The following is a 12,004-nucleotide window of genomic DNA, read 5'->3' on the forward strand; positions in this document are numbered from 1 at the left end:
GCCGCCGCGCACCCCCGGCCCCCGAGCCCGGCGCTGCAGGATGCCGGGGGGCAAGAGAGGGCTGGTGGCACCGCAGAACACCTTCCTGGAGAACATCGTCCGGCGCTCCAGCGGTGAGAGATACCCCCCTCCGCCCGTCCGTGCATGCATGCATCCGTCCGACCGTCCGTCCGTCCATCCATCCATCTCTCCGTCTGTCCAACCCTTCGTCCCTCCCTGCCGCGCCTATGGGTCCGTGCCAAGCGGTGCCTTCAAGGAACGGGCTCCGCGGTGCCCCGCTGGGCTCCGCCGGAGCATCCCTCGGCGGTCCTTCCCTCGGCGGTCCATCCTCCGGCGGTCTTTCCCCTGTCCCCCCCCCCCCCCCTCGATCCCTATCGCTACTATAGATTTAACCCTTTTTTTCCCCCTTCCTTCTTTTTGTGAGACGCCTCTGACAATAAATTGTCATAATTTACGTTTCTAATATCTTCTCTGCTCATCGGGTCATTTTTTTTCCCTTCCCCTCCTTCTTGTTCTTTAGTTTTGTAATAATCAGACTTGCAATCGTTTCCATTCAGGGGTTCAAAGTTTTTGCGATTCTGTGACACTTTAAAGTCTGTGGCAAAGGTACCGGGAAAGCGGTGAGGGAGTGACTGTGCTTTGGGTGATGCTAATCCTGTGGCTGAGAAAATATGGAAAGAATGGTCTGCAGTTGCTTATCTATGACCCCTCTTTTAGGTGACTGTTTCGAGGGCTAGTTCAGGACTGTGTGGCATCGAGTTATTCCTTGCTGCTGGAGTTAATTTCACCCTTTCTTGCAGTGCAAAGCACTGAGCAAGAAGACTACACAGCTCCAGTAAAGTTACAATGTGTTTGCAGCCCACGGTCTCTTCGGGTGTGCTGATGTAGATGCTGCTTTAGGCAAGCCCTGTGCTAGATACATTCATTTTTTTATGTAGTTTTTGCACTGGCACATAACCACAGAAACATAGGAGTGTTTGAAGAAATGTAAGAGACTTCAACTTTGCATCTGCTAAAACATAACTACTTGGTCAGCCCAAATTTGGAGCGACCCTGCCATGGGGAAGCACAGCTGTGCCAGCCTTCATCTGGGGACAGGAGTGGGAAAGGTGTCCAGAGCAGAGCACTGAGAATTGTTATATTTATTACTAATCAAGACACTAATGGGATGTGAAATCATGGTGAAAAGTGTTCCCTTCCACCTTCCTATTGCACAGTTCTTGATGCACCTCACATTCGTACTGATGTGGTCTGATGTGCGGATGGAGTTGATTTTGATGGCAGGTAGTGAATTAGTGATTCATGGACTTCCAAAGCAGCAGGATGAGGACCTGGAATTTGTTATCAAATGTTACATGTTAGAATGTATTAAGCCATCAGCTGTTTTTTTGGGGGCTTCCTCCCTCTCGTGTTGCCTGTGTCAGTTCTGTGGTCGGCAGCAGCTCAAGCCCTGTAGCTGCACAATCACTAAGAGCTGCTTTCCCGCAATAGTGTATTTATTTCCCAGAATATTAAATGCAAGCTTAATTAATAAGGGTTTATATAGCACCTTCCCTCTGACAATTTCAAAGCGCTGGGTGGAATTTAATTACACTTCACAGCTCCTTGTGGAAGAGGACACACAGAGGCATTCCCAACCTGTTCTTCAAATTGTGGCGTAAATGGGGGCTCAGGGCATCACAGCTGATTTCCCAAGGTCATGCAGCAAGGCAGAGGCAGGGCTGGGAACATGGTTTGGGAATGCCATGCTTTTGTATCATGCTCTAATTAAATCACATGTCCTCCCTGGTGAAAGCTCAGTAAAGCTTTGAGATGTCAAAAATTGGAAAAGCTCGGAAGGGTTTCGAACATTATGCTTTAAAAGCATGTATTCTCTTCTGGCTTTTAATCTGGTCTAATTTCAGAGCATATATCGTGCTGATCTGGTCATTCGTACTGCTTTTTCTCTGGCACTGGTGATGCCTAAGCATGATACTACAGAGGCAAATCTGCCCTGTTGGACAGCAAAGTAGATTGGGAATTTGTTTTTAACTCATGTAAGTTGTCAGTATTGTGACCTGAAACATGATTTAGTTCTTATTTTTGTCATCCAAGACATAGCCTTATTTATCCTTTATAGAAATAGTAATTTTCATTGGATTCAGCACTGTTTAATCCAAACTTAATAGTATACAGTAGAGCAAATCTGGTTCAAGTATCTCCTGCCAGTGCTTGGTAGAAGACAAGGATTTGGTCTGCTGAATATCTGCTGGGTTTGTTTTTATACTTTGATTCACCAGTTTCCAAGGGATTTTTCACTGGCATTTTGAGGAACGGGATGAAGGAAAGACTGGTGATTGTTTTTTAAAATACATCTTGAGCATCCTCAAGAAAAGCCCTTCTGTCAACTTTCCTGGTTAAAGAATGTTATCCTTTGACATTTGTCACATTTATGCAATCCCATTGCACCTCTTGATCATAAATCTTTTCCTATCAACCAGGAGAAGGTTTGTAAATACAAGTAATAATGTCTGATAGGCTACAGGTACTGCTGGAAAAATCAGGCAGGTATGTCAGCAGATAGGCTCTTCTTCAGGTGAAATGGAAGCATTGGCTTCAAAATGAAATGTAGGTGGAGACAAATTACTCAGATTTGCCAGAGATGGATCCAAATAACAAAATTTATAGACAAAATTGTAATAATTTTAATATGTGGAAAGTCAGAACTGGGAATGGACATAGTAGGTGTACAGGTTTAGTGTGGTGGACAGCCTGGTATTAAAAGCAATAATATATTGAATTTTCAGCATTATTTAGGCATTTTCTGTTTAGGAATGTTGCGAACCTTTCCTTTGTACCCCAGCTTTGGCTACAAATGATATTAAAACTGTGGGAGAAGCACTCACAAGAAGTGTGTAGTCAGGAGGAAAACACCAAAGAGCTGAGTAGAAAGGAGCAGGGTGGCCATGAAATGGGGTGGCTGTGGAATGGGGTGGCCATAGCTCTTTGCCCTCTGTATTGGAGGGTGGAATATCTGGGATGCTCTGCCAGATGTTCCTCTCCTAGCCAATGTGTTTGGGAAAGATGAAGCAGCTGTCAAAAGTGATGGAGAGGTCCCACAGTGTCCCTTTGCCTGGGGAACCTCTCTTTTAGAGATGAATTTACACCTTGGAGCTTCTGAAGTGTTTCAGGTCAGCATTATACTTTGGTGTTTGGACAGCAGCAGGTTACAGGTGTTTCCCTAAGCCTTTGGTGGTGGATGGCAACCTCTGAACTGCTTTGCAGGTTTTTTCCCACACCACAGCTGAGTTCCACTTGAGGAGAAATGAGGTCTGTGGAGAGCAGTGGGGTCCGTCATTAGACCAGCTGCTGCGGTTGGTAAAAGGGATGAGCCCTCAGAAAACACAGACCTGTCTTCAGGGTGATCTCAGTGCACTCTCTGCAATCATCTTTTTTTTTTTTTTTATTTTAAAGCACAGTGAAAATCGAGGCTTATCTGAGGCTCACAAAGATTGATACGATCTCTCTACAGCCTTGGCTGTGCCCTGGATCTTAAGAGCACCAGGTGTTTTGCTGAGCTGAAAGAAGAAGTGTTTTGTGAGAGCACTGGGTTAAATCGCATTAAGGTGGCTGCCTTTTACTGCCATTAGTATTTGGGACTTTTAATAAGGACCATCCTTAGGGCAATGTTCTCTCCTAAGATGTTCTCACCAGTCTGTGCCCATTATTACTGATATTTTTGTTTGCTTCTTCAGTGCATTTAGAGCTCCTGCTCGTACTGACCTCAGCTCAGTATTGCAGAAGTGCAGCAGGTACAGAATTGGGCAAGTCTCTAGATTAGGGCTGGGCTTTGTGGACCTGTCCCATGGGCAGAATCACACACACACGGGCAGAAAAACCCGTCTGTCTTGCCTATCCATCTAGCCCTTCACATACTCTAGCAGCAGAAGCATTAAGCATGTGTTAATGGCATAAATCGCTTTTATGGTAGAGGATGAGTTTTGAGAAAAGCAACTCTGGGACTTTGCGGCAATCTGCAATAAAGACTGCTAACAGTTTGGAAGAGGGGCTGAATTTAGTGGAAGAGTATATATAATCTTATCTATTTGACAAAAGTGATTATTACTGGATGTTGGTTCTGTTACAATAACTCTTAGAAGCTTCTTCAGGAAAACAGGTCTTTCACAAATGTATTTTGACACTGGGCTGAAATCTTATCTCTGTTAAGGCTTACATGGGAATTTCAGCAGGAGCTTTAATGAAGTTAGCATGTAATTCCTGGTCTTTTTCAGCTCTGTGCCATGTTCCTACAAAGCAGTTCCTTCACACAGACCTTTATGCCCTGCTGGGTCCCTGTGACTTCGATGGGCGAAAGGATCAGCCCCGTTCCCAGGTGACTGTGTTGTCAAGGCGGGTTACCCAGGAAGGGGGAAGGAAACAAGAGTCACATCTGTAGCGCTGAGACACCTTTTTAATTTTTATTACACTGGTATTACAGGTAAAATAAGTGCCTATTGTCTCTTCTGTCCTTTTTACTAGCTCATGTAGTGTACCTGTCTCACAGGCAGGGTGATGAAATGTTGTTCTCATGGGAGGTCATCCATGTGGGCTTCTCTCCCCTGAATTAAAACGAACTACATTTCTATCTCATCCAAATTAAATTACACATGCTGCAGAGAGAAAGTACTTGAAAGCAAGTTACTTCAAGTTTACTGGATGTCTGTCATTTGGGATCCTCCAAAAAAACCACGGAGCTCAGCGGTTCCCTAAAACTCTGCATAAAAGTCATGATACGCTGTGGGGTGAAAGATTCCATCCTCCAGGTCAGCTCAGAAGTTACTGAAGGGATGACCAAGGAGCTTATGCCATTAGAGCTTCTTTGGCATTTGAAGGCAGAGGGTTCCTTTTGCAATTCCTGTGACTGCAGGGTGCCTGCTGATACGTAAATCAATGCAAAGTGGATTTTTACATTGAGAAGCGTTACTAGATGACATTTGTGAGGAGTTTTCAATTGGAACTGCCCTGCTTTCCTTACTTTTCAAGTGGGCTTGCTGTGTGCAGAAAGACCAAGCATATCTGACTGCTGCTGAAATTGGGGGTTTTGCACGGTCTAAAATTTTTACTTTTATTAAAAAAAAAAGATAGTTGTGGCAGCTCTGTGCCACTGTATTAATTTGGAAACCCAAAGAATGCTCTATTACCAGTTAAAGGAAAAGATGAATTTCCTTAAGATTTGATCAGCTGCTTTGTGGTCTAATTTCTAATTGTGGGTCTAGTCTCTATTTAATTTCTTTCATTTCTTTTCTTTCTTGTATTTCTTTTCTTTCTTATATTTCTTGTATTTCTTTACTTTCTTATATTTCGTTCTGCACCTATGGCTGGTGGGATGGGGCCGTGGGAGAGGTGTCCTTTTCTTTTGGGGGAGGCTTGAGCGCTTCTGAGCGTTGCCACAAGAGGTCACTGCAAGAGTTGTTGCATTCCCAGGTTAATGTTTAAACGTGAGTGAGAAGGAAAAAATGAAATTATTGATTTTTTTTTTTTTGGAGTAAACATTCAGGTTTTTTTATTGCTGTTGGAAGGAGTATACAGCCAAAAAATAATGTCAGGAAGTGAAGTGAGCTGTGGAAATACATTTAATTAGCCTGTTGTAAAGTAGTGCTGTTTGGTGGTTAACCGAGATTTTAAGTTAGTCTCCTGGAAAGCTAAAGGAAATAGAATTTTCTGATTTGATAAAATTAAATAATAGAATATTTTGGAGTTGGCACTTTAATAATCTGCTTTTTAGCAAAAAAAAAAATACAGAACTGGTTTAATCATCACACTCAGTGACTGGCTATTTGTAAATGCCAAACCCTGGGTATCCCAAATGGCCAGGGCTTGATTCCACACCCGGCAGGGGTTCTGGCTGTGAGTAGCCCCTGAGGAGACTCTCCTGAAGCATCACCTCAGTGCTGGACTGGGATCCATCTTGTTAATAGCTTTGCTTCAGCCACTGGCACAGAGGGGAGAGCAGGGGAGAGGCAGATGAATCTCTGCTGAAGCAGTTTTTTTTTGAGATGCAGCCAGGCTCTGTGGAACTGCAGCCAGAACTAGCTGCGGGCTGAGTGTTTGCAAGAGGAGCCCCTGTGTCTGAACAGCTCCCGTTACCACAATTTTCTCCTCTGGGAGTGTGGAGCCAGCACTCTCATTTGTATAACGCTAGAAATCTGGCTTTTGGTTGCTCCCTGAGGGTGCCTGAGTGAGAGCTACAGCGTGCTCCAGTTTAAATTTAGTCTCGGTACATCTCTGTTGTGTTCTGCATAATTTTAATAGAGAACAGATTCAGCAGTGGCATTTAGATGATAACCTGGATAGATGAGGATTAGTTTAATTCTAGGATAAATGGATGTGTGTGGGAGAAACTGGGACCAGAATGGTATCAAATGTCATTTTTCAGGCAACTTATAGGGATGCTGTCTTGTCCTTATTGCCTCAGAGCTCTTCCTGGGGTCAGTGATGTTGTGCCACAGTAGAGGCAGAGGCTGTTTGTGGGCTTTCACATTCAGGATGATTGCAGTTAATTTTTTAAGTTTTCAGGAGGTGAATTTCAGGCAGACCCTAATCTTTCTTCTCAAGCTCGCTTGCTAAATTGCTGAAAGCTGCCTTGTTCTCAGCTAAGTGACTTACACATGGATTTAATATTTCAGCCAGTGCTGGATTATTTGTCTTCCGTTTCATTTGAGGAACACTTATTTGGGGCAGGAAATAGATCATTTCAACATAGTCAGTATGGTGGCACCTTGCTCTGGGTTTAGCCCTCTTTGCATTTTCATGATATGAGTGTTAAATAAAGACAACACTAGCCCAGAAAGGTGACGTAAAGAGTTAGTCCTTTGAGAGATTTATTTTTCAGGCAAGCAACGCTTAATGTGCTGGATAAATTGGATGACACTGATGTTTTGCATGCTTTAAAGACGCTGGGGAAATAATAGCTTTGTTAGAAAACAGCACTGTGGTTTCATAGTAAGAAGTACAAAGTGCTGGTGGAGGTTGCTGCTTCAAGAGCAGAGGTTTGTCTGCAGCAGACCCTGGAGCTGGGGGGATGTTGGTGCCCGTTGAGGCAAATCTCAGAGGGCTGTGCCCTCCGAAAGGGCTTAGGATTTTTGCTGTATTCCGTGGGGATGCAGTACATCTGGAGCATGTGGTTGGAGTCACCACAAACAACGCCAGTAGAAATATGCATTGTCAGGGCCAAGACTTGCTCAGGAAAGCTAAAAGAAAATTAAAAGGAAGAACTTTTTTTAGGATACTCCTCCCTGGCACACACACGCAAGGGATCACCACTAGTTTTCCAGGTTGCTCTAAACAAGTCTGCAGCAATGTGTTGACCTTGTGTAGTTATAAGGAGAATCAGCTGACAGCAGTTTAAGTGGTTTGGGGCTTTTATAAGACAACATTAGCAAAAAAGGCAAATTTGAGATGTTTCACAGACCCTGTCTGGTCTAGTCTGCATGTGCTCTGCAGTGGAAGGGTGATAGTTCTGAAGGACAGCTCTGTATAAATTTGCTAGAGTTACGAGTTTGTTCCTAGATAGAAATACTGCTTCTTTTTGTTATTATAATCATTATTATTACTTTTGTTCTTCTACTACTTCATTTTTTTAGAACATCTTTTCAGTTGCGAGTTTTCTAAAAAGGTCAGTTGCCTATTTTCTCCAGGTGAGATGGAATTCTGAAATGGTGATTTAAACAATTTTGGTTACAAGTGGTATCCAAGCATTCTTGAGAAAAGATGATTAGAGACAACATTTCTCACTTGGCTAAGCATATCTCCTGGAATGATTTAGCTGTTCTTGCTCTCCTGTCATTACATAACATGAATTTTACACTGCTTTGGGCATTTTGTTAGTTAAAAAATTTACTTGCACACTGTGGTGTTTTTATTCTATTTTAATAACAAAACAAGGCTCAGTGCTGTTTTGGGTGTTAGCTACTGCAAGATAGAGTAAGATTAAAGGCTTGCTGCTCTACAGCATTGGCTGCCTGTATACAAAAGAGTCTTTAGACAAAATAGAAGTGTGGCAACAGCAAATACAGTGCCTTTAAAAATTATTTTCCTCAATTGTGTTTTCCAACCTGAAATTTTGCTAACTGTATGCCACTAATACCCTGATTCTTTGCCATCAGTATTAAATAGGAGAATTGTAATAGCTAATAAAAAGCCTGCTGCCCTCTTAAGAGGAATGTAGCAACTCTGAGACAGATGAGTCTGCTGGCATAGCCCTGCTTCCCTGCTCTTACAGTCAGACACTGGTGTTTAGAGGTGTCTAGTCAAAGAGCTTATACAACCTACAGATTTGTGATTTGGGCTCTCTGCAATATATCAGCAAGGGGGATGGGTGAATAAAATGATTGGTGGAGGCAATGACATCAAGACGAGCTTAGAAATAATAAAAATTGACTTTTTATCTCTAAGGAAATGAGAACTGGAAATGCATTTTCAGTGCATTGGAGAAATCCAAGCAAGGATGAATACATTACCAGAGATTTCAGACTAATCATCATGCAAGTTTTGAAGTTGGCTGCATGTTAATGTTTTCAGAGTATGTGACACTACCCCATGGTCATCTGGATCCCAGTTGCGTAGAGTTTCATGTGCTGGATCTGACCACTGTCTGTCAGATTTACTGTCCTGCTTTCAGCAGTGGCCAATGTCCAGCCGACCAGTGGGGAAGTTCCCAACCTCCGTAGTAAAATACTGGTGAGATTGGGAGCTGCTGTACATGGAAGGAGAAGATTTTCCTTTCTGGGCCATAGCACAGATACTGCACTAGTTACTAGTGCCGTATGGCAGAATACAAGCTGTATTTATGCATTACCATCTGTAACTCTGGCTATCCTTGGAGTCCCTCCTATGATACTGTTCTTTCAGTGAAGTTGTGGTTTACTTAAATCCATTTGTTCCAGTGTGGGTGTAATGGATGAATTTGGTGTTGTCCAGTTATTAGTAGCTCAACTCTGTTAAGAAATACTTGTTATTTGAAATACCTCCTATATAACATATTTTTTCAAAAAACTTGCTTGCAGAATATAGCTCTCGTGTATTGAATCCGACAGGAATAGAGCTGTGGAGATCCCAGTGCTGCCTTGCTATGCTCATCACTCTGCTATTTGCAGACCTTCTGTTGGTTCCTTTTCTTTTTCTTCTGCAGGAGGCATAAAACACCAGTTTTATCTGTTGAAGACTCGAGCAGGCAAGGAGAGCTTGCTTCTACCATGAAGGGAGTCTGAACGCCTCTGGTTTTGGCTGCCTTGTGGCAACTAGAGATGGAGAGGAAATTAGGCTTTTCCTACCCTCATCTCTTACACCTTGTTCAAGCAGCCAGCTGGAAATGGAACAGGGTGGAATTTGCTAAAGACTAATGGAAATTGTAACCAAAGACACAACTGTGATTGACCTTATCAAGGAAACCATGTATCTGAGCTGTAGAGAAACAAAAGTCAGTCATGCAGGTAGATTTAGTAGTCCAGGACTGGCTGTGGATCCATCTCAGGGGAGGTAACTGCAGAAGTGGACTTTCGATGAGTGGTTAGTGGTGGTGATGTGATTTTAAGAAATTATGGCCAAAAAAGAGAGGATCTTTCGAAGTGTCTTGTAATCCAGTACGCAGTTTAGATGTTTGCAGCTTGGTATGGACTGGATAATGTAGAGTTAAATCTGTCTGGAGTTTTGATCTGGAGAAACTGTGGAAATAGGAAAGAATTAATTGTGTCTTGGTTGGATAAAGTAACATGATTCCTGATAAGACAGAGGGTAGGTTAAATATAGGGAGTCCTGTAGATGCCGAGACTTGGATACACAATAAAACCCAAGGGTCACATGTTGACCCTTCTTCTTTGAATTTTATCAAGCTGCTCAGTGAGCAGCAACATTAATGGAACGTGGATTCCTGTGGCTTTGTGCCCACTGTTAAATTCACTGGTCTTTAACAAGAGGTAAACATTGATTCAAGATTTTCCTTCCGTTGGAATAGGACATACACACACACACACACATATTGATAGTGCATCTGGCAGTGCTGGGCTTGCAGTTGGACTCCATCATCTTACAGGTCTTTCCCAGCCTAAATTATTCCATGATTCATAGTCACATGCAGAGCATGGATGAATAAGCCTTACTTGTTTAGGAAACAAGGGTAAAAAGAAGTCAGTTAAGCAAAAGAAAATTCTTGAGGACAGAAGAAAACATATTCTAATATCTGGTCAGTTTTATAGTACATATACTATGTATCTGATCTAATATTACAAATACTAGTGTCAACTAAGATACTTTCAGTGTCTTTTTTTCTTCTCATTTTTATGGGATTAAAAAAAAAAAACCCACTCATCTATCAATAGTTTGGCTTTATGTTTTGTTCCCTCCCAAGTTTCTTGTGGACTTATCAGTTTGGTGAGTACCTTATCAAGTATTTTGAGATCCTCTGATGTGAAGAAGTATAAAATCCCTAAAAGACAACCATTAAATGCTGTTGATCAGCTGCTGGATGCAACACGAATCTTCTGCTGTGTACTCTGTGTCCTGAAACAGTTACGTGGTGGGAATACACAATCGAGTTTATGTCTGTGGATGGGGAGGCTTTGGAGCAGGGTTATCTGCTTTTGGATTGTGGTCCTCTGGGGAGCTCAGAGATGTGCAGAGCATCCGTGAGTGCATTTGGTATTGCAGCCTCTCCTCACCAGGTTGTGCCCTTTTTTGTCGAGATATGTGAGCAGAATTTCAGCGAAAGACAATTCTATAAAGACAGTCTTTCAGAATTTAACCAGAGGTCTTGTAATCTTGGTTGTTTCCTAGTGGAATGGGAAATTAAGAATTGCTTGTGCTCCCATCCTCTCCAGCTGCTGGGATGTGGTGGTGGCAGGGTGGCAACCACAGGGAGAGCCTGGCAGGCTTAGAGGGTTGGTGGTGTCTCCACTTTTCCAAATTGGAGAAGAGGCAGGGTGTTGGGGGAAACATCAATACAGTGGGATGAGCTGCAGTGAACCCTTTGATTCCCAGGGGTTTAGGATGTCCCCTGTGTTACTGTCTGTGCCATGGCAAGAAAAGCTGGGCTGAGTCCCCAGGCAGAGAGGGCTGTGGGAAGCCAGGGAGATTTTATGTAATGCTCAGGCTTTTCTCTGTGTCTCCTGCTGCTTGTAGCGAGGGCATCTCCCTTTGGGTAGGAAAGCAAATTTTAAAAGTTGACATTTAGGCTTAAGAATATTTGTGATGGATTCAAATAAATGCTTTGAGCTTAAAAGTGTTAGATTTCACAAAATCTAAACTTGTATTTCTCCCATTGGTCGGCTTTTAAATATTTTTAAATCTGCTTTTCTATACATAATCCAATAATCTCCAGATTATTTTTTTCTAAATTCATGCTTATAAAGGAAAAAGAAATACCATCTTTTTTAGTACATGTTCCTAATTCAATAGAATAATGTTTGCATAATGTACATTCCAGTAGTGTGTAGCTCATGCAAACCCCTTATCATTTTATGTGAAAATGAATGTGTGCACCTTAGTATTATTTCTGTAGTTGTTATAATCATTCATGGCTAATATGAGGAAAATTTGTAAAAATATCCTTAATTCTTTTCCCCACAAGAAGTCCTGAAAGGAACATTTCCTATAATTTCTATGCAGCAATGATTGTTAATAGTTATATTTTAACAGCTTTTTAGCACCATTGTTAGTTAGCTTTTTAGCACCAGTTAGTTCCATAGCTGCAGTCCAAATGAAATTGGAAACTAACAGTAAAAACAAAGAAAACACTGAAGATTACGGCTGACCACAATTTTAGAACCTCTACGAAGGGAGAGTATTATTTTTGAAACAAAATTAGGAATGTTTGCGGTGTCAATGAACATAAAATCCCACAACATTGTGTTTAAGTAAAATGGGTATTTCCTTCTCTGGAAATGCCTTACTGAAAGCAGGGATGGAAGAATAAAACTATTTTAGGACTAACTCATAATGTGTTGGTGCCAGTCCATGCATATAAACTGTA

General features: G+C 42.2%; 1 protein-coding gene across 1 annotated transcript in view; it reads left to right on the plus strand.

The window, feature by feature from the left end:
* Positions 1-10: 10 nt before the first annotated feature.
* Positions 11-12,004, plus strand: part of KCNH5 (potassium voltage-gated channel subfamily H member 5) — a 153,108-nt gene continuing 141,114 nt past the window's right edge. Inside the window, exon 1 of the mRNA XM_027674189.1 lies at positions 11-113. Coding sequence (XP_027529990.1) covers positions 41-113 — 73 coding nt within the window. The 5' untranslated portion in view covers positions 11-40. The remainder of the gene's footprint in view (positions 114-12,004) is intronic.

Source organism: Neopelma chrysocephalum, unplaced genomic scaffold (genome assembly GCF_003984885.1).
Source record: "Neopelma chrysocephalum unplaced genomic scaffold, ASM398488v2 Primary Assembly neopelma1_24, whole genome shotgun sequence".
NCBI classification, from domain to species: Eukaryota; Metazoa; Chordata; class Aves; order Passeriformes; family Pipridae; genus Neopelma; species Neopelma chrysocephalum.